At 37.4% G+C, this 24,267-nt stretch overlaps 1 protein-coding gene across 3 annotated transcripts in view; it reads right to left on the bottom strand.

Moving 5' to 3' along the window:
• ARHGAP17 (Rho GTPase activating protein 17) overlaps window positions 1-24,047 on the bottom strand; it is a 272,555-nt gene extending 248,508 nt beyond the window's left edge. For 2 of the 3 annotated variants that reach the window (XM_053695197.1, XM_053695198.1), the window contains exon 1: window positions 23,808-24,047. In XM_053695197.1, coding sequence (XP_053551172.1) covers window positions 23,808-23,860 — 53 coding nt within the window. In that variant the 5' untranslated portion in view covers window positions 23,861-24,047. The remainder of the gene's footprint in view (window positions 1-23,807) is intronic. The other variant, XM_053695196.1, reaches the window with a different exon arrangement.
• Between the last annotated feature and the right edge of the window lie 220 nt (window positions 24,048-24,267).

Below are 24,267 nucleotides of genomic sequence, written 5' to 3'. Positions count from 1 at the left end.
AGCGTGCGCTGTTCTCTAGAACAAGGAAAACAAATGGCGCATGCGCAGATGATTTAAGGGGCGGGTGACGTCAAGGGACGGCCGCCTAATGGCCAGAATTTCAATTGGTTTGCCTAACAATGTGATCAATAGGAGAAAAAAAAATGTTTATACGGGTTGAATTATCGGACATTAATAAATTGCTCTTGTAAGGCTGATAACTTTATTTCTACTCACATATATAAGAACTGATAAATGAAACATATTGGTTTTACACAATTGATGCTATAGTGGGTAGAGGGTAAAGTAACTTTACCATCACTTTAACAGCCCTCAGTTCTGGATAGCGTAAACCAGAAGTGTAAAGACATTTAATAGAGACATTGATGTATTGTTCTTTAATAAATCCATCACTATATGTCAGCAATTATAAAAAGCGTATATTAGATATAGAAAGGATTTAACAGAAAAATAGACTTATAAGTAATATAGTGCAAACTATCCGTTTAAAACTTAAATGCACATAGTAGATGAATGACATCTTTGAATAGTACCTATCTGCTATATACATACATAAAATGCTTTTATAATCGTTATCACTTTTTTAGTGCTATCTTTTTTCTTTGCACATCATGCCCCAAGGCAGAACATGCTGTGATCGGAGATGTCATCGCAGAAAATGCAGCACGTCTGCAGAAAGAATGTGACACCTGCAGGAACCGTTAGCTTTTTCACTTTGCAGCTCTGCTCCGCTTCAGGCTGTTCTCTTCAAACAGCCCTGTGCTCTGGCTGCAGTGAGTAAGTTTTCCTTAAAGGGACAGTCTAGTATAAATTAAACTTTTATCATCAAATTTGCTTTTTTCTCTTGGTATTCTTAGTTTAAACTAAACATAGGTCGGCTCATATGCTAATTTCTAAGCCTTTGAGGGCTGCCTCTTATCACATGCTTTTTAAATCTCTTTTCAACACAAAGAGACAGAAAGTACACGTGGGCCATATAGATAACACTGTGTTCAGGCACAGAAAGTTATTTAAGATCTAGCACAACATAATGCTAAATGCAAGACAATAGATAATAAACAGTCACAGTCATGTGATCAGGGGGCTGGAAGAAGGTTCCTAGATACAAGGTAATCACAAAGGTAAAAAGTATATTAATATAACTGTGTTGGTTATGCAAAACTGGGGAATGGGTAATAAAGGGATTATCTATCTTTTAAAACAATAACAATTCTATGGTAGACTGTCCCTTTAACACAGTGCATCTAGAACAAAGTGCTGTGTAAGCGAACAGTGAAATATGGAGTAGTGCATTTGTTGTTGACTGCCTCAGGGATTTTTTCACATTAAAAAAAATGTATTAAAAATTGTTTTTTTTTCTTCTCTGCAGCTAATTTGCAATACAATTTTCAATTGCTGCACTATATTATAAAACTTGAAAAATCCCTTTATTTTCCAGTTAATCAACACATTGCAAATGGACTTGGGCTTTAGTGCAACTGCTTAATTATAAATATTTTTTTTTAATTTCAAAATGACCTGCAGAAATGTCACCAAAAAATCTCATTGCAGAAAGTGAAAAAAAGTTCTGCCTCTGGGTGCACATGCATGTGAAGCATAGCTAGATATTCTCAGTGCACCAGCATTTTAAATACTGCAGCTGCTCAGAGTGCAAGTGGGGCTTGTATCATGTCAGCAATTAACAAATTGAGTCATTACCAGGTGGCAATGGGCTCTCTAAGCAAGTGCTGTGTTTAAAATGCTGGGGCACGGTGCATACTTAAAAACATTTTTGAGACAGCTATAGCTTTGATTAGAAGCATTTTTGCAATTTCATGTATATTACAAAAATTATTCTATTCCAAACTAAAAGTATCCATGTGGATTCCAATTTGGGCTGGAATGTCCCTTTAATAAATAGTGATTGCTATACACATGTCCACACATGTCTGCATCCCCTGTAGCCTTAGATCTCAGTACAACAGTCTGAGTGCTGGCACCTTGTACAATAGTGTCAGATACACCTCCCCTAGCCTAAAAACTACAACCCAAGTCTGTACAACTAGCTGCTGTTTACTGTACATCACATTAGATTTGCATAGTCAACAAATGCAAGATAACAAGACAATGCAATAGCATTTAGTTTGAACTTCAAATGAGTAGTAGATTTTTTTTAAAACAGATTTCAAAGTTATGTATATTTCCACTCCCCTTGTACCATGTGATAGCAATCAGCCAATCACAAATGCATATACGTATAGTCTGAATTCTTGCACATGCTCAGTAGGATCTGGTGACTCAAAAATTGTAAATATAAAAGACTGTGCACATTTTTTTTAATGGAAGTAAATTGGAAAGTTGTTTAAAATTACATGCTGTATCTGAATCATGAGAATTTAATAAAACCTGAGTGTCCCTTTAAAGGAGATAAATATTTGTTAGGGTTTTTCTTGTGTGGCTCTTATTGCAAACGTAAAAAGGAACTGAATATATATGGTTAACAGAGTTCTCAATGACCAGTCAGTGCTTTAGATAATTAAATATACTTTAGATGTAATTCCAAATAAATTAAAATTACTTAATGGAAATTAAACAACATTGTAAAGTACTTGTATTTTCTAAAACAAAGCGCACAAAATAAATATTACATCTGAAAATTATGCTTGTTTCAGCTACTGGAGAGGGTGCAAGTCAGATTATGTGCGGGCAATACTGCAATAAAAAATAATGATGCTGCATATTGCCTTAACCTGCTATATACTACACAGTGATTGCTTAGTGTACAACCCCATTTAGTGGTTTCATGTCCCTTTAAGACAGAGTTATTTTACAATTCAATGTTTAATTGTTGTTACATATTATGCATGTACAACATTTTATTTTAAATGTCTCTTTAAGTAAGGTGCATTTTGGATCTTGATCAATTACACAATCATTTGCTCTCAAAACAAAACATTAAAATCAAACCATACAATCTTAGACCTATTTGTCACCAGAATTGCTCAAATGTTAGTAAACAATCACTGCACAAAAAAACCATCATGATATTATTTTACACAAAATTAGGTTACTTCAAAAAGGCAATTAGCAAAATGGTAAGATATAGATCCTTGATCGAACCCTCATGGGAAATTAAATATATATGCCCTCCGCCTGCGGAGATCCGACAAGCACAGATTATTACGTTTGCAACTACTGTGTAAGAAATGCTCTCGCTGATGGTGCTTACTGACAGGGCAGAATTTAAAATAAATAAAAAGGCAAAATAAATATATTTGGGGTTTCCTGTAGAACACGAAGGGACAGGGCCTGATTCTGACAATCAAGGAGAAAAATCACAAGCTAGAAAAACAGGTTTATTTGTGTCATATATGGCTTAAAAAAGGTACCACTATAGTTTACCAGTCAGAGGTAAAAATGTACTAAACAACAAAACAGGAAGAAAAAAGAAATCGTACAATGAATATTAAGAAATTAGGCTTTTTGCCTACTAGTCTGGAACTAGTGGAAAATTCCAGCCCTGTATGTATGTGTGCACACACAAATGCACGCACACAACCACACGCATGCGCACACAAATGCACGCGCACAACCACAGGCATGCGCACACAAATGAACGCGCACAACCACACGCATATCAAGTGCCAGGTATCCAGCATTACATGTGTATATACAAATATAAATTTAGCCACCAATCAGCAAGCACTACCCAGGTGCTGAACCAAATATGGGCCGGCTCCTAAGCTTACATCCCTGCTCTTCAAATAAAGATACCAAGAGAACGAAGAAAAATTGCTCATAGGAGTAATTTAGAAAGTTGCTTAAAATTACGTGTTCTATCTGAATTGTGAAATAAACTATTTGGGCTTCATATCACTTTAAATCCCAAGGCAAACAGTTGTAATTGGTCTACTTCAGTGACTCCCAATTTTCATGCTCGTTTTAGGACACCATACCCAAAGGCATTTCATTAAAAGGGACAATAAACGCCTCACAATTACAAGACATTTCTGTTATTCTGCACTGCTGTATAAAAGTTATCCATTGGTGCCCCAAAAATGAATCTTGTTAGCGCCTAGATTTGTAGTACCAGAACCATGTACATTGTATTGATTATCTCCTCACCTGCTGGTTTAATCCCTTAGCACAGTGCTAGCAAATGCGTTACTTCCGTTCCTGCGCACCACGTGGTTAGCGTATACTGTTTCCTGTGTGACACAAGCTTACACTTACAAAGCTAGGAAGGTCGGACTGGAAGCAGGCCGTCCCTATGACCTACCTGTGTTTCTGGTCACCGCGCTATTAAAAGGGACATTATACATAAATGTTTTGTAGATGACCCATTTATACAGCCCATCTGGGAGTGTTTTTGTAACAATGTCTAGTTTTGCTTATTTTTTTAAGAACATTGTGCTGATTTTCAGACTCCTAACCAAGCCCCAGTGTGCCAGATGTATACGCGCCTTTACAGATTCCTGCTGGCTCCTGTTTATGTTGTCTGTCTTTTCATATGCAGGTTATGGGGAAGTGTCTGCTCTTCTTGTTTTTCCAGCCCCTTTAACTGGGTGTCCCAGCCTAAACTCATCAACAATGCTAAACTGGGAGCTGCAAAGTAAGTTTTTAAAAAGTTTTATACTGGATTTTTATATCAGTATATGTGCATATTCTTCTTTATAGTAGTGTCTATTACATGCAGCTATATGAAAATTGGTGTATACTGTCCCTTTAAATGCCTGCTTCCTGTCTGCCCTTCAACTGCAAGAGCAACTGTCAGCGCTTCACTATCAGGCAGGTGGGACAATTTTGGAGACCACAAACATTGACCTCCTTGCCTTGCCACTGACAGTAGTGCTAGTGGGTTGGGCAGCGATACACCAAGGTATTACCTGTGCCATAACCTGAGCAGCGTTTTAAGAGATATGAAACAAAAAAAAAATATTTCATGATTCAGACAGAGCATAAGATTTTAAGCAATTTTCTTTGTTCTCTTGATATCTTTTGTTGAAAAGCTGGGACATATGCTTAGGAGCCAATCCATTTCTGGAGCACTATATGGCAGCAGTTTTGCCAGAGCACTAGAGGGCCCTGTAGTGCTCCAGATGTCTACCTAGGTATCTCTTCCACAAATAATACCATTGGAGCAAAGCAAATCCCTGGGCTCACAAGAGCCCTTTTCAATCCCTGGGCTCACAAGAGCCCTTTTCAATCCCTGGGCTCACAAGAGCCCTTTTCAATCCCTGGGCTCACAAGAGCCCTTTTCAATCCCTGGGCTCACAAGAGCCCTTTTCAATCCCTGGGCTCACAAGAGCCCTTTTCAATCCCTGGGCTCACAAGAGCCCTTTTCAATCCCTGGGCTCACAAGAGCCCTTTTCAATCCCTGGGCTCACAAGAGCCCTTTTCAATCCCTGGGCTCACAAGAGCCCTTTTCAATCCCTGGGCTCACAAGAGCCCTTTTCAATCCCTGGGCTCACAAGAGCCCTTTTCAATCCCTGGGCTCACAAGAGCCCTTTTCAATCCCTGGGCTCACAAGAGCCCTTTTCAATCCCTGGGCTCACAAGAGCCCTTTTCAATCCCTGGGCTCACAAGAGTCCTTTTCAATCCCTGGGCTCACAAGAGCCCTTTTCAATCCCTGGGCTCACAAGAGCCCTTTTCAATCCCTGGGCTCACAAGAGCCCTTTTCAATCCCTGGGCTCACACAAGTCCTTTTCAATCCCTGGGCTCACACGAGTCGTTTTCAATCCCTGGGCTCACATGAGCCGTTTTCAATCCCTGGGCTCACATGAGCCGTTTTCAATCCCTGCTCACCTGACCCGTTTTCAATCCCTCACAAGTCTATAGTCCTGACAGGCGCTTACTGAAGCTTAGGCTGCTCTCTCTGCCTTACCATCTTCTGCTTCCTGCCCCATTGTTCTTGTTTTAACATCTTTCTTACCCCAGAACATAACTCTGTAATCAACCTGTTTCTATGGGGCAGATGATGTTAGATCCTCTCGCCACCACAGAAATATTTAGAAGTCTCGTCAGTATATAAAAAAAAAAAAAAATACTTTGGAAAGACAAATTTTACCTTAAAGGGACACTGAACCCAAATTTTTTCTTTCATGATTCAGATAGAGCATGCAATTTTAAGCAACTTTCTAATTTACTCCTATTATCATGTTTTCTTCATTCTCTTGTTATCTTTATTTGAAAAGCAAGAATGTAAGTTTAGATGCCGGCCCATTTTTGGTGAACAACCTGGGGTGTTCTTGCCGATTAGTGGACATTCACCCACCAATAAACAAGTGCTCTCCAGTGTACTGAACCAAATAAACAGCTTAGATGCTTTTTTCAAATAAAGATAGCAAGAGAACGAAGATAAAAATGACAAATAGGAGTAAATTAGAAAGTTGCTTAAAACTGTGTGCTCTATCTGAATCACAAAAGAAAAAAAATTGGGGGTCAGTGCCCCTTTAAAGAGACACAAAACTCAAAATGTTTCTTTCATGGGTCAGATAGAAACTTATTTAAAAATTGCATTCACTAATTTACTTCTGTCATCTAAATTTTATTTGTTCTCTTGGCATCTTTCGTTAAAAAGCAGGGATGTAAGCTTAGGAGCCGGCAGCACTATTTCCTGCCATGTACCTAGGTATCTCTTCAGGGAGTGAAAACTGTGTGCAGACAGTGAGGAAATGCTTACTGGCAGCTTTCATTTTGTACAAGTTCAGCTGATGGAAAAGTTTAGGAAGCGATTATCGTGTTTTCAATTCCACAGGAATTTCCTGGTTTTGAGAGTGCAAAAAAAAAAAATAAGGAACTGAGAAATGAATTCTTGTTCTATCAAAACAGGGACATAACTTGCTATATTACAAACTTTATGTGACCTCTGATTTACCGTATCATTTTCTGTGGGCGTCACAAAGGAGCACGCCTATATATTTAAAGGGACTCTGAACACAATGTCCTGAGTTAAATTACAGGAAAAGCAGGGGAACTAAATCATTTTAACAGTACAATTAAACATTATACAGGGAATAACATTTTGCGTTTAAAGGGACATAAAGAGCAAAATAAAAACGCTCTTATTAATGTGTTAGATCACACAAACTGTGTTCAATAATTGTATTAAAAAAAACTTTGTGGCAAACCTCTTCAAAGGTGTTAAACACTTAGTTAAATTCAGCTTCAGAGCATCAATGCACTACTGTGAGTTAGCTGAACGTGTGCCAATGACAAGGAGACGTGTGTATCCACCAATCACCAGCTAGCTCCCAGAAGTACATTGCTGCTCCTGAGCCTACTTAAAGGGACATTGCACAATAGATTTAAGTTTTTAAAAAGTTTTATACCAGTATATGTGCATATTATTCTTTATAGTAGTGCCTATTACATGAAGTTATCTGAAAATTGGTGTACGCTGTTACTTTAAGTATGCTTTTCAACAAAAGATATTTGATAATGCAAATTGAAAAACGGAATGCTCTATCTGAACCATGAAAGGGACATAAAAGCCACATGTTTTTCTTTTATAGTTCAGATAGAGAATACAATGTTAAACAACTTTCTAATATACTTCTATTATAAAATGTTGTTCATTATCTTGTTATCCTTTGTTCAAAAACAGGAAAGTAAGCTCAGGAGTGTGCACGTGTCTCAGGAGCCAGCGCAATATGGAAGCAGTTTTGCAACAATGTTATACATTAGCAAGAGCACTAGATAAGCAGCACTATTTCCTGTCCTGTAGTGCACTAAACATGTGCACGCTACCTATCTGGATATCTCTTCAACAAAGAATAACATGAGAACAAAACAAATTTGATAAATAGAAGTAAACTGGAAACCTTTTTAAAATTGTATTCCCTCTCTGAATCATGAAAGAAATTTTTTTAATTTCTTGGCCCTCCAGATGTTTCAGAACTACATTTCCCATGATGCTCAACTAGACTTCAGAGTGCCTAAGCATGATGGGTAATGTAGATCTGAAAACATCAGGAGTGCCAAAGTTCCCCATCCCTGCTTTAAAGGGACATAAAAGCCAAATGATTTTAAACAACTTTCTAATTTACTTCTATTCATTTTTCGTTCCTATGATATCTTTTGTTGAAAAGCAGTTATGTAAGCTCAGGGGCGAGCATGTGACTGGAGTACTATATAGCAGCAGTTTTGCAAGAATGCTATCCATATGCAAGAACACTAGATGGCAGCAATATGTTCTGTCATATAGTTCTCCAGACACCTACTGAGGTAACAGAATATCACAGGAACAAAACAATTTTGATAATGAAAGTTCATTGGAAACTTTTTTTTAAAATTGTATGCTCCGAATCAAAGAAAATTTTAGTGTTTCATATCCCTTTAAAATCATAAACAGATAAAAATTTGTCAAAAGATAAACTGACTTTGCCAAAAAGCATAATTATTCCTGGAGGAATAAAAATGTCTTCCCAGATACTAGAAGCAGCATGGTGAATACAATAACCTTGTCATTGTACGTCTAAAAGCCAGTGTTGTTATTAATAAATGATTCAAAATACATTTCTTCTCAGTAGCTGCCTGCTCAGCACCCTTTAATTTTCTCCATGAAACAAGCTAAAGAAACAAGGAACTGTGGTCTTTCAGGGCTTTCTCATGCACATATTCCACAAAACATTAAAGTCATTCAAGAACTGTTAAAGGGGCACATTGGGGAATCCAATCAATATTTAGGAGCCAGTAAGAATATTTAAGAGCCAGTAAGAATATTTAAAAGCCAGACAGTTGGATTTGTATATAGATATATGGAGAATAACCCAAAAAGTTAGGAGCCAGGGGCTCCCGGGTTTGTCGAGCCCTGCCTTAAAGGGACATGAAAGCCAAACTTTTTCTTCCATGATTCGGTCAGAACATACAATTTCAACTTTCTAAATTTGCTTCTATAAATCAAATGTGGTTCATTCTCTTGGTATCTTTTGATGAGGTAACAATATGCTACTGGGAGCTAGCTGATCACATTAGATGAGTCAATTACAAGAGCCATACACGTGCAGCTACCAATCAGCAGCTAAAGTGCATTGCTGCTGTTGAGCCTACCTAGGTATGCCAAGGGAACAAATCAGATAATAAGGCAGCACTCCCAAGAAGCAACGATCTATAGTCACTGTCCTGAAAGACATTAGACAATATAGATTTATGGCTATTGATCACACAGATAAAAATGCCAAGTGGTACAGAGCCAGATTTCGGTAAGATTACAGGATACCTTCTGACTGCTATTCTCTCCTCTAGAGGGCTCATTTGTTTTGTGCTCATCTTGTAAGCCCTCCCACTAGGAGTTACCAAAGCACAAATCTGCAGTTCTGCTGTCTAGCAGGGGCCACAAAGACTATTAAGAGAGCAGCACGTGGCCCATTAGCTAAAAGTGGTCTATCCCTGTATCCTTTTTGAAACGTAATTTTTTTATGATCACAGATAACTGTGTTTAACCCCTGCAAATGGGGTAAAACAAACAGGTTTAGAGTAAGTAATTATAAAATGATATGCTCTAATTGAAGTCATTTTCAGATAATTTTGCACTCTGGAGTCTGCTGTCCACAGCATCACACTACAGATCAAGCATATCTCACTATGAAAAGGTGTCAAAAATCATATTGTGCAATTCTACTTCTGAGTGATCACCTGCCCCCCTAAACTGCCATGGCTTTTATTTTACCCACAGAAGAGACAAAATGGTTAAATCCAAAAAGGTGCACACGTACCTCTCCATTTCAAATAGGATCATTTTTGCAAACAATTCTTATTTGCAAAAATGCTCCTAGTAAAAGATATCAGTGTTTAAATGACACGCACATACAGTAGATACTGGGAGCACATTTTCTGTACCCTGGCAAATGCATCACCCCATGAATACAGATAGATACAAACTTCTCAGGTCTCTTGGCCAGTTCTTATGCGTGATATCATTGGGTCTCTCTCACTAACTAGCGAAGCTTACATCCTCCACTATGAAACCATACAGCTGAGGAGAAAAGGAAGTGCGGTTTCACATCACTTATTTTTAATGCGCAGTAAAATCTAATGTCACAATTAAAGTTTATTATTATTGCTGCAGTAAACAGGAATCGCGTCACTTTTTACTGTAAATAACATTTTATAAACACCTTACTGAAGTCTTGAACGCACTGGTATATTTAGAAATTTGTGCTGCACTAGGCACATGCAAATCTGCTGCCCTCCAAACTCCGCCCCACTTATTGAAGATCATCTGTAGCTCATATTTCTGCAACACCACTAGACAATGCTTTGTAATAAAATGAATTGGAAAGATAATAAAATGATCTAATGTACTAGATCATTTTTTATTGCAGTATTGCTTGCACAGAACTGTACCACAAAAGAGGTTAAAAGCATAGTTAAAGAACGCTCCTGAGTGGCGCTGCACCAGTGGTCTGGCAATAAGCATGGTTGCTGAGCCAATCTATGATTTGCTGATAGCTGTCACATGATACAGGAGGCCAGCATATTAAAGGAAATGTTTAAATTTGTTAGAATAAAAAAAAAAAAAATCTATTGCTCATTTAAAATTCAGAGCAACTGCTATTGCAATTTCTTTTTAGTATGCATTACTACTGTATTTAATACTTATTTAAAGTAAATAAAACATCTGAAAAGCACAGAAGTGAGAAAACATTATGCAATAAAATAAACTCTCAAAACCTCCTGCCCTAGGCACAGGTCTAGTTGGTCAAACTTCACCACTGCTATAATGACAAACACAGAAAGCAAAAGTGGAATAACAATCAGCATTACTATTGCAAACTTCTGGATATGTAATTAGTTTCGCTGTCAGAATATGTAATGTTGTATGAAGGATCAAAACAATGCGTCCTACCCCCACAGTCAGAAACATCTGTGGTACAATCACAGGCTTAGTGGTAACATTCCAGCACAACGCAAATATGCAGCCTGACCTTGATTCATGCAGAAAGACAGATATATATATATATAAAATGTAGAAATACACAGCAGGCCTGTTCAGTTGTAAAAGATAACTTCAAGAACACAAAATGCCTAATATGGAATTACAGCTTAGCCTTAGTGTTTCTATAGGACTCCCCTAAAACACGGGTATAAAATGCAGCCACATGGTTTGGATTAAAACCATGAACAAGAGATTTTTTAGGTCCCATGGAAGGAATATTGTGTAGAGGAATGGCAAGAAAAAAAAAAGTTAGTCACAGGTTTACAGTACATACTGGAGTAATGCTGGTATTTTCATTCCCAAATCAATTTAGTTTCTCAGACCAATTTAAAAAAAAAATGTAATATTAATAGCAACCTACAAATTAAGGATCTTGCTCGTAACTTTTACAATAACCATGATCCGGTTCACTAAACCCAATCTGTATTAGAGTAAGAAAAAAGTATATTGTGTAGTGCAAGACTTAAAGGGATATGCAACTCAATTTTATGATTCAGACCATTTTAAACAACTTTCCAATTTACTTCTATTATCAAATTTCCTTCATTCTCTTGGTATCATTTGATAAAGGAGCAGCTATTCAATACATCAGTGAGCCAATAACAAGAGGTATATATGTGTAGCCACCAATTATCAAGCACTATCCAGGTGCTGAACCAAAATGGGCAGGCTCCTAAGATTTCATTCCTGCTTTTTTAAATAAAGATACCAAGAGAACAAAGAAAATTGGATAATAGGAGTAAATTAAAAATTGCTTAAAAATTCCATGCTCTATCCAAATCATGAAAGAAAAAATGTGTTTCATATCTCTTTAACATAAATGTATTTAATGATAATTTGTGCAATCAAAATTTAACATTTTTAATATTGGATAATTTTAGCTTAATTGTGGCTAAAATTTTAGCCAGGTGGTCAATAAAACCAGCTGGGTGGTGCACCCGCTAAAAAGGTCCTGTGGAGAACCCTACTTTGCATTGCAAATAACCTTGCAATACCCCATCTTACTACATTCCACGTCCCTTTAATAAGAAAATGCTCTACTGAAGTATATTTTTTAATAACAGAAGGATGTTTATTTGAATAAAGGGAAACGTTTTGGGTCCCTTACAGTAAACACATTGTGGTTACAAAACATTTGTTGTTACTATAGAATATCATATCAGCCAAGTCTTAAAGGGACAGTAAACTTAAAAAAATAATGTTATATAAAATTTTGCAGGATCTTCTGAGTGGGTCTTGGTTTTCAAAAGCGCTTTGCGGGCGCGCTGTCTACTCACAGTGTGCCCAATCGCGCTATTGAACTGAATGTAGCTCGCTCCCGCTACCAGACCGGCAGCGAGCTACATTCAGTTCAATGGCACGATCAGGCACGCTGTGATTAGACAGGGTGCCCGCGAAGCGCTTTTGAAAACCAAGACCTGCTCAGAAGATCCTGGAGAGGAGACAAGGTAAGTGCGACTTTAAGAGCAAAAAATCTTGCAATGCTTTTGATCTAGAAAGCTGTCGCTAAGATGTTATATGTGCAGAATTATATAACATTATTTTTACATTTACTGTCCATTTAATGTTTTAAAAACAAATTAACATCTTTTTTAGTACAATTAGTTTTCAATAGCCAAATACCACTCACCATTTGCCTAATTTGGAGGAGCCATTCTGGGCTTTAGTCTGCAGACAAGGCTAACCACTGTCCTAATTGTTTTGCAGTTATCTAATAAAGCCAATTAGGGGCTATATGTAGCAGAATTAGCCTTGATAAGTCAGCAGGGAGCATTTCCATCTCTGAGAATTAAATTTCATGAAAAGGGGGCAACATAAGTAATGAAAATATATTGCAAAGTTGTGTCATTATGCATAACTAAGCGGAAGAGAATATAGTAAACAATCATAATTCAGACAGAGCATATAATTTTAACTGTTCCTATTTTATTCTGTTACAAATTGACCTAATCCTCTTGATATCCTTTATTGGGAGCATACTGAGGTAGCATACTCATGTATTTAGCACGGCAGCAGCCTCTGCAACAGTTTGTAACTACATTATACACATAGTGTATGATATGTAAACACTGTTATATACTGCTCAAGACACGTGCACACTCCTGAGCCTACCTTGGTATGCTAAGTTTTTAACACTAATGAAATGAGGTAAATTTGACTATAGAAGTGAAATCCTTAGTTTTGACTGCACTGTCCTGGTTGCCCCACCCTGAGCCAGCTGTAAAGATAGCAACGTCTACAAACTTTCTCCCTGTTGAAAAATCTCCAAGGATCAAACCAGATAATAATGGTCATAAATATTGCAGCTTTTCTTTACCAGTGTCCCATAAAGCTTTCACAACAGGAGCAGGAACCTACTCCCCTTCCTTGTCTGTTACTTTCTCTTCCTGACATCGACAGAACTCAAATTAGTTAATGGGCATCCAACTTAAAGGGATAGTAAACTCACTTTCTATACTATTTTCGATAAGCCATTATTCTTTCAAATCAATAAACTAGCGCTTTCTATTTCTCTCTACCTTACCGCTGACTATTTTATTCTAAGAGTCAAATCCCGCTGTCTGTCAATCTTCTAATACAACCTATTAACGTAATCAGGTTCTTTTTTTCTGACGCGTTTCTATTATCCAATCAGATATCTGTCCAACTGGCTCGCTTTAGTCAATGCGATTTCTTAATGCGCATGCGTATAGTTGCGCAATATAGGTTAACATCAGATCACAGTTTCATTCTTGTGCTTGTTCACAATTAAAGATGCGCATGCGTACTAGCTTTGACAAATCGAATGAGTGACGTAACTAAACATTGAAACAGAGTTTCTTCCATTCATTACTGATTTTATTTGTATTTCAGGCAAGCAAGCGGATTATAGTATTCGGGTAATATATTGGTATGTAAATTATTGGTATTGGTAATTGTTTGTATGCAAATTGGTCTGCAATTTATCAGGAGCCCGCAATTACGGTGACATATGAAGGGGGCGGGATGGATATGGACGTCACTTGTTGGAAGTGAAGAATTACAAAGTGGGTAGAGTGAGTAGAGAAAAAAAAAAAAACGTCAGGTCGGTACTTTCTAATTCTATTATAAACTAATACTTGCAATTAAAATATATATTTTTTTTTTGGAGGTTGGACTTTATAGAATACTATTATAGTGAATTAATATACGCAATAAGCTATTGTTTACCATCACTTTAAAGGGAATTCCATCCCTTTAATGTCTTCCCATTGATCCCCTTTACCTGCTAGAGTGTAGTTTATTGTTTACAAATAGCTAGTTTACCTTTATTCAGTCATTGAAATAGCTGCTTTTGCCTGTTGAAACCTCTACCAATAATGAAAATGTGAATACTGCTGTATTCTCTATGGAAAAAATATGTATACAAGAGTCAGCAGTAGACCAGTGGGGTGGTAGAGATCTAAATACTGTCCTTTAGGTATACAGGAAGAAATAATATAAGGAGGCATTTGTGTATGAAATAAAAGATAAGATAAGAAGGGCTGTTCTCCCTGCAAGCTCAGTCCATATAAATAGGTTTCAAATAGTCAAAAACAGCTATTTCATATAATAAAAAATAAAAAAATAATTAAAAAAAAAAAAAAAAAAGGATTAATGTCCTTTCAAAGTGATGGTAAATTAAACTACAATACTTTTCTTAATCTATATTATTTTTAAACTTATCTTCATTCATTGTTTTTATTTTCAGATGTGCTAAGGTAATACTTTAGCTCCATTATTATTATAATTCTATAGCCCCCTCCAGCCGCTCACAGCAAAACTATGTTTTTTGTTTTTTTTATTAAGCCGATGTTTTCGTCCCTAAAGCAATAGGTAATGTAGCCATACTGCACTTCTTAATATAAAAAAAGTGTCGTATGGCAAGATTGCCTATTGGTTTAGGGATAAAAATCATCACCTTAATAAAAAAAAAAAACGTAGTTTTGCTGTGGGCGGCTAAACGGGGCTATAAAAATATAACAACGGAGCTAAAGTATCACTTTAGCGCATCGGAAAATAAAAACGATGAATGAAGGTATAAAAAAATAATATAGATTAAGAATAGGATTGTAGTTTATGTTTAACATCACTTTATAGCTGATCCATGCATACTAAAAATATTTCTATGTATCTTTATACATTTAAGTGAAAACAATATAGGCATAACTCTGAAATATTGCAGGTTAGGTTCTGGACAACCGCAATAAAGCAAATACAGCAATAAAGTGATTTACACAATTTTGTTTTTCCAGTGCATATAAAAGTTATATTTACACTATACTGTAGTCTATTAAGTGTGCAATAGCATTACGTCTAAAAAAACAAAACAATGTACATACGTTAAAGAGGCACTGAACTCAAATTTTTTCCTTTTGGGATTCAGATAGACCATGCAATTTTAAGCAACTTTCTAATTTATTCCTATTAGCAAATATTCTTCATTCTCTTGGTATCTTTATTCAAAAAGCAAGAATGTAAGATTAGTTGCCGGCCCATTTTTGGTGAACAACCTGGGTTGTTCTTGCTGATTGGTGGATACATAAATCCACCAATAAACAAGTGCTGTCCAGGGTTCTGGACTTTCTTTTTAAAATAAAGATAGCAAGAGAACGAAGAAAAATTGATAATAGGAGTAAATTAGAAAGTTGCATGCTCTATCTGAACTCACAAAAGAAAAAAAAAATGTGGGTTCAGTATCCCTTTAATAAAAACATAATGTATTGCTACAAAATGCTAACCATCATCTGAGCCTTCAGGGAGTCATACCCTTTATGCTGGTGGTGATGAGAGAGAGAGAAGAGAGAGAGAGAAAAGAGAGAGAAGAGAGAGAAGAGAGAGAAGAGAGAGAAGAGAGAGAAGAGAAGAGAAGAGAGAAGAGAAGAGAGAGAAGAGAGAGAAGAGAGAGAAGAGAGAGAAGAGAGAGAAGAGAGAGAAGAGAGAGAAGAGAGAGAAGAGAGAGAAGAGAGAGAAGAGAGAGAAGAGAGAGAAGAGAGAGAAGAGAGAGAAGAGAGAGAAGAGAGAGAAGAGAGAGAAGAGAGAGAAGAGAGAGAAGAGAGAGAAGAGAGAGAGAGAGAGAGAATGTGTATATGTGCGCAGTACACAGTCGTGTGTGCGCGCGCAGTCGTGTGTGCAGTCATGTGTGTATATGTTGAAAGAATGGCACCAATAGACTTGCTCAACACAGCTTCCACAAACCTTACATTTGTAAAAAGAGCAATATGTGTGAAGCGCAATAAAGCGAGGCATGCCTGAAAAATGTTCTGGGATTTTGTTAGCACATTTTATTTTTAAACCAATTCATTTTCTTAATCTGAGTTGTATTCCTTTGAGACGTTGAACTCATGGAGCATCCCAATTCTTCTCCAGATGTGGACATGGTCAGTAATTGGAGCATACACATGTATGCCTGCTGCTCATGCTCATCTGATGTGGCACAGGATCTCAACTTTCTCTCTAACCCCTTTGCAGGGGTAAAACACATAATAATAAGCAAATTTCTGAGGAAATAATGTTTAAAGGGACGCTGAAACCAAATTTTTTCTTTCACAATACAGATAGAGCATGCAATTTCGAACAACTTTCTAATTTACTCCTATTATCAATTTTCTTCGTTCTCTTGTTATCTTTATTTGAAAAAGAATGCATCTAAGCTTTTTTTTGGTTTCAGTACTCTGGACAGCACATTTTTATTGGTGGATGAATTTATCCACCAATCAGCAAGGACAACCCAGGTTGTTCACCAAAAATGGGCCAGCATCTAAACTTACATTCTTGCATTTCAAATAAATATACCAGGAGAATAAAGAAAATTTGATAATAAGAATAAATTAGAAAGTTCCTTAAAATGTCACGCTCTATCAGAATCACAAAAGAAAAAAAATTGGGTTCAGTGTCCCTTTAAACACAACTTCCCTTAAAATAAAAAATAAAAACTGTTTTAGTTTTGTAAAAAGTGGAACCGAACTCTCCACTGGTGTTTGTTTCAGCAGAAAATGTTCCTGACTCAGCAGTTTCCCAAAACGGCAACAAACACACAGGGCCAGGATTGTTTGTGTATTAAAGAATCCTTTTGTATCAGAAATGCACAGGCCGGACATTTACAAAAAAAATCTGTAACAAACTGTTTTGGAGCTGCGGCTCTGGAGGACAGAAGAATTTCCTCTATGACTAACTATTCAACATAGAAGGACGCAGCTTTATTAACTGAACGCACAACAACAATTTAGTACTTAGTGACAAAATAAGTGACAATGATAATGGGTGTCAGCAGTGCAGAAACACATCAAACACTTCATTAGCTTGCAAACATTTTGTTATACTTTTTAAAAAAAAAAAAAAAAAAAAAAAATATTTCTACAAAAATGTGTATGCGGATGTTAAAGGGGCAGGAAACCCCAATATTTTCATTCATGATTTGGATAGAACATACAATTTTAAACAACTTTCCAATTTACTTCTATTATCAAATTTGATTCCTTGACTTGTTATCCTTTTGCTGATCTAGTTAGCCAATCGCAAGAGACAAATGTGTGCAGGCACCAATCAGCAGCAAGCTCCCTGTAAAGTAGTATATGTGCGTATTCTTTTTCAACAAGGGATACTGAGAGGACAAAGCACATTTAAAAATAGAAGTGAATTTTAAAAAAAGTGCTCTATATAAATCATGCACCTTTTTCCAGTCAAGATGAACTGTTTAAAGGTCAATTTTACTTTAATTGACTACCGCAATGCATTAAGCAATGTAGCATTAATGTAGTCGCTACCTTATATTTTAATTTATCACTTTGGTTTTTTAAATAAATAAGTTTGAAAATAAGTACCGTTTATATCGCAACTCCTCCCCCGCACAACTTCCTTGTTCTCCTCTTGTGACGTTACGAGCGGTCCCACCTGCTCTCTACGTCGGTCCCAAGTGTTTTCACGATAGTAAAAAAAAATAAACTGCGCATGCGTATCGACATTCAAACCGCGACTCATGAACGAGCATGAGGAAGAAACTGCGCTATCAAAGCTTTAACGGATGCGCATAACTATCGTGTGACGTTTCAGGAAAGGGGCTGAACGCCCCGTGGTGCAAACGGCCATTGGTGGATTGAATAGGACTAGGCTGTCAATCAATTATAGAAAATGGCGGGCTGATTAAAGAAATGTACTGGAGGCTGTTTATAAAGGTAAAAAACAGCGTTATTTAGTGAGAAGTCGAAACATTGATGAAAGTTGACCTAGTTTTTATTAAGGTATCCAACAGCGTGAGCGAGTCACCCGAACTTGATCTTCACTTTAATACTGGACACTGGAACAAACACTCCAATGCTCCTTTGTGAAATGGAGAAGTTGAGAGGAATACTTTGCTCTCAACGCACTATTAACAAGTAAGACACTGGTTTACAACATTCATATTTTTATACCAACAATGAATATATAAATAGAATCTATATAGCATATCTGGTCCCTAAGGTTAATATAACTTTTCAAACATATAGCTATGCACCAAGTTTCCTCCAGTACCGTTTCTGGAGCAGGACATGGGCAATGATTGGCAGATACATACATATGCCACTCCTAATTGGCTCACCAGCCATCTCCTGCTCATTAAATACAATGCTGCTTTGATGCCCTTACAAGTGCGAGTTTGCTTTGTGAACCTGTAACAATAAGTAAAGACCGCTGTTTCCTAACCTCACTACAACCTCAGAGGTGACAGAGTTTAAATACCCTACAATGATCGGACTGGGGTGGTTACTGATCCCTGCTCTTATGGCGATTGGTTGCGAGAGAGCAGGTGATTGCACAACAGGGTTGTTGAACAATATTCAAAAAAAAGACATGAAACCCACATTTATTTTGCTCTCCTCTTTCAGATACAGCATTCTAAACAACTTTCCCATTTACACCTATTATCAAATTTGCTTCATGCACTTAGTATCCTTACTTGAAGAAGCAGCAATGCACTACTGGGTGCTAGCTGTACACACATAAAGTGAGCCAAAGACAAGAGGCATATATATGCAGCCACCAATCAGCAGCTTGCTCCCAAGCCTACCTAGATATGCTTTTAAAAAAAAATACACCAGGAGAACAAGGTAATTTAGATAACAGAAGTACATTGGAAAGTTGTTTAAAACGTTACTGGTTTCATGTCCCATTAACTTCCACCAGCAATGCAAGCTGCCTTTGATTGCAGACGAAGTCCAAGGAAAATTCCCACAGCACCAAGAAGTATAACAGAATTCTTTATTGGAACATCAGGGTCCACAAGACTGGCGACGTTTCCGGTTTATCCACCCTTAATCATGCCATGGGGTTAATTAGTATGGCATGATTAAGGGTGGATAAACCGGAAACGTCGCCAGTCTTGTGGACCCAGATGTTCCAATAAAGAATTCTGTTATACTTCTTGGTGCTGTGGGAATTTTCCTTGGACTTTGTGGCATATGGGGTTTAGCAGTAACCCTATCCCAGTCGTGCACATGAACTAAAAAGTGTTGGTATAGTGCTGTATATACAAGTTTGTTTGATTGCAGATGGCCAGGTTGCCTGTCCGGGAACATTATTTGCCCACAGCTTCATAAATGAGGGGTTGTTGTGTTGCACTTTCTGTGCAGGACTTTAGGGTCCCCTTAAACATATAGCTAATGTAAACATCACATGCTCTAAAGTAGTATAACATGTACAGTTTGCATTATAATATTCCTTTAATAAAGATTAACATTTATGGGTGTTTTAAAAAGTCTTTATGCCCTTCTAGTTTATAAGACAAAATTGCTCACTGGACAAATCTTGTAGTAAATTTGTGAGTAGAGGAAGTAGCCTCAGGAGCTCTGAACCATAAAGCTATGTGTTCCTCCCCTGCAAGAAGAAACTTCACAGATACTGCCAGTCCCTACACACCAGACAGTATGCAAAATATACTACAAGAACAAAAAAAATAGTAAACCATACAAAGAATATATACAGAAATTTGTATATTTTATAAATAAAGAAAGCCCCAAATTTTTTTTCCCTTTTATATTTAGTTCTGAAAAACAGGAACTCATTTGATAAGAAAGCCTATAGTACTTCTCTCAGCCACTGCACAAACTTAGGGCTCGATTCATCAAGTGACAGCGGACAGGGGCTTACATATGTGCCCCTATCTGCCACAGCTCGCCAGAATTCCCTTGACGGAGTTAAGCAATGCAAAAGAACGCTATTTTGTGCTCTTGTGCAACACCGCCCCGGACGAGACTGGGGAAATTGAAAGTCTCCACCTAAGAGGTCTGATGGCCGCTGCTTGATAAATACTGACTTCAGGTTCTCTTGTGAGAAGCTGCAGTCGTAATTTGCCAAGCGGCTTGATAAATCGAGCCCTATATGTCAAAAAGGAACATTTAAAGGGGCACTCAAGTCAAAATAAATCTTTATGACTCAGAAAGAGCATGCCGTTTTAAAGCACTTTCTAATTTACTTCAATTATCAAATTTTGTGCAGTCTTTTTATATAAACACTTTCTGGGAAACAAGATCCTACTGAGCATGTGCACAAGCTCACAGGATATACGTATAATAGTCTGTGATTGGCTGATGTCTGTCACATGGTACAGGGGGCCAGAAAATGGAAGAAAAAATGAATTTGTCAAAAAAAAAAAACCTGCTTATTTGAAATTCAGAGTGTTAAATCATTGTCTTTATTATGCAATTCTACTGCATTGAGTGGTCCTTTAAAGACACATTCTTGTGCAAAAATACATGCAGTATTTTCTTTGAAAATATCATTTCGGCGCTTGTGAGAAAGCAACTTTGTGTGTTTAACCCCTCTGTAAGGATTAAACAAATAGTTACAGGCAACGTTCAATCATAAAATGGTCTAACATTTTCTTTTTTAGCCATAGCAAAATGGCAATGCAATAATTAAAGGCTCTAATTCATAATCGCATTTTCTTACGGCACAAATGCTCCCTGGTAACGGTTTTAACACCCAGGCGCACTCTTGAGCAGGGCAAAGCATATTCTACTTGTGATTGGCTCACCAGCTCGGAGTGCAAGTCTAACCTTTTTCTAGGATATAAACAGTTACCAGCCAGTATTTGTGCAATTAAAAAACACTAACTAGAGCCTTGTATGATTGCATTTCAAATATGTTTACTGTCACTGTTGTTAAAGGCCAATAACCCCATAAGGTGTGTGGTTTTACAGCTGACATTTTCTAATTAAATCACTGCTCTAGGTGGGGGAGGGGGGACACATATATAAAAAAAATGTATTTCAAAATATAAGGATTTTTTGCCACAAAAATTCAGTTTTCAATTGTTTGTCCTACTCTTAGATTATAAAAAGACACACAGTAAACAAGATAACCAGAAAGCAATATTTACTCCCTGGGTGCCAGAGATTGCGGCAGATATATATGGTACCCAAGGGGTTAAGTATTTCTCATAAAGTCACTCTACAAAAGTTGATACACACCCACTTGGTGCTAATGGGGTTAATCACAAATAATGTGAGAAAGAAGCTTGTAAACGCCCAGTTTATAAACTTGAAACGCCACATTACGCATTGTTGACGTTACTGCTGAGAGATGGAAGCTGCCCCAGTAGTGAAACAGTTAATCCCTCAGCTACAAAGTAGAGAGACCTAAACACACCTTCCTTAACAAATCCGATTGGAAAATATGTTATAAACCAAACCCACATAAATTCCACAGAATCCAAGAACAAAAAAATGCAAAATTGGAAATGTAAGTATTGTTAATCATCACTGGACAAAATAACTTTAATAACTTGTGACGCTGAACTACTGTGTATTTAACAGCTAATCGTTTTAGGCTCAGCCAAATAATTTTCAATGAATCAGTTAAAAAGGCAATTGTCATAGTATTGAAAAAATCTAAAAAGGAATTACTAGGTCTAAATATAATATATATATATATATATATATATATATATATATATATATATATATATATATATACACACACACACATATACATACATACATATACACACATCCAATAGCCAGTGGTCCAGCACTCCATTCTTTGTACTCAGCATATGTTTAACTTTTCCACTGGGAGCACAGCTTCACAGCCGTTCTAAGATTTAAACATTTGTCCTGAAGAAGGCCCATTATGGGAGCTGAAACGTCGACTCATTTTGCATAAACATGCCATGTATGTTCAATAAACTTTATTGATAATTGTCAAACCCTGTGAGTGCCCTCGCTTCTTGCCAAACCCAGGGTAACATTGAAAATCCTGGAGAGTACGAATATATATATATATATATATATACTATATTTGTCCACCCCTACACACATCCATCATCTATGAACATAAACATATAGATAATAATATACACACACATTAATATATTTGGGTTTTACAATAAACTGTATAAAATATTAAAAAGTTTAACCAGAACTGTATTGTGAATTATGGGGATAGAGAAACTTCTGGAGAACATTCCAAAAATATTTAGAGGTAATAACACATTGACAGTTATATGACCCTCCAATATGAGCAAACAATGCCCCAAGGATATAAGACAGAGAGAAAACAGGGCTGGGACACGTGTTCATGGTAAACTGTTCATGGTAAAATGAAAAGAGAAACCTATAGAAAAGTTCTGAAGCAGAACTACAAACATAAATTACCACGAATTTGCCATATGGGAAACTCCAATGGAGAAACGAAAGTGATCTAGATAGACAGAAAATATTTTAAGAAAGCAGTGAAAATTACACAGACAAGTGACCTAGAAACCAAAATGGTTTTAGAGAACTGCTTCCCAACCTGGGTATTATACCTAGAACATAAGGGTGTCTCAAATGAGACTCTAAAATTACTCATATTACGTTTCTTTAAATCTACAAAGGTTTTCAGTTACTCATGTCATGTATTATATTTGTTACTGTATACTTCTTAGCATTTAACAGTATTTTATTCTTTATGGCATTTTTTAAGTTGCTGACTTATTTTAGGTGGGACAAAAGGGTTCAAAATCTAATTTAGGAAAACCACTGGCCTAGAGGAGCTAAATTCTGACTGAAATTCAAGGTAACTTTAACGTGCTCAGGTTGGGGGGGTGCAAGTTATTAAAACAAGAAATCCAACAACATGTTCTGCTGCCACAATGTCACAAGAAGACATCTTGACTATTCAGAGGTTTTGTCATCCATGACATCCCTGAGAATATCACAGTCAGCAATCTCAATGTTAGGCGAGTTTGTTTTCATAAACTAACAATGTGGATGCAAAGTGATATATTGCAGAAGTACACAACATCCAAAGGGTTAACAAGGGTTTGCTGCCTCCAAGTGGTACCATCAAAAGTGACATTGCTGCTATAATACACCCTGGGCAACTTTACAGATGCAGTATTATGGCAGCTACAATATTGTTGGGTACTAAAGTGTAAACAGTAGAAATAGTAAAACTGAGGAACAAAAGGTTGAAGACAAAGGAAAAACAAATAAAGTGGTAAAACAATGGGGACAGTGACCCAAGGAATGAAAGGTCACAAGTTACTAAATGGGGAGGCTAAAAGTGACAGGGACCCAGTGGGCACATCTGCCCTCTCTTCACTGCCTGACAGCTCTGCCATTCCTGGGTATTTTCTGTTCTTGCCAGACTCATAACTCTGTTCTACCTGGGTATTTTGCTTATACCCACACCCTGTTTACAAGGCTTCTCTTTTAAATTCTAATCGGCCTGGGTACCCTGCTTGTACCCTCAAGCCACTAATACCGCCGGGCACTGTTCCTACGCACAACCATACCTGGGTACTCTGCCCCACTTCATAGTTTCACAACTTTGACTAAGTCCTGTGCTTCTACCCAGAGCCCTCGTCCTGCCGGAGCCAAGTAGCCCCTGCCCGCCTGGGTACTGTGCCCTACCCCGGTCTGACACTTACCTTCCCACGGTCTGGTTGGCCAGCTGCCGCATCCGATTGAACTGTTTCTTCATGTTGATTCCTCTGATGTCCAAACTCCAAAGTGGTTATGAATTTTTACCACCTCCTCGGATTTCTCTGTCCCGGTAATTCCAACTAATCCATGTGGGGGGTCCCAAACAAACTACAAGAAACGGGGAGGCCCCGTCACTTTCTGCGCACTCACTCCGGGGCTCCCAAGTAGGAGAGAGCCCGGCACCTCCCAGCCACACACTCACACTACCCTGCTACTCCCCCCGGCTCCTCCCCACCCGCAGGGCCGACCTCCTCCTCCTAGTACTGCAGCCAGATCTGCCTCCTCCCCGGCCTTGTGCCTCCTCCTATCTCCGTCCCTTCATCTAGAAACGTAACAAGTCAACTTTTAGGAAAATGTTTTTAAAAAGTTCCTCCACTTTTATTTATAATAACAAAAAAAGTGAAG

Source organism: Bombina bombina, chromosome 11 (assembly GCF_027579735.1).
Source record: "Bombina bombina isolate aBomBom1 chromosome 11, aBomBom1.pri, whole genome shotgun sequence".
Taxonomy (NCBI): Eukaryota; Metazoa; Chordata; class Amphibia; order Anura; family Bombinatoridae; genus Bombina; species Bombina bombina.
This window is presented reverse-complemented; position numbering and strand designations above follow the sequence as displayed.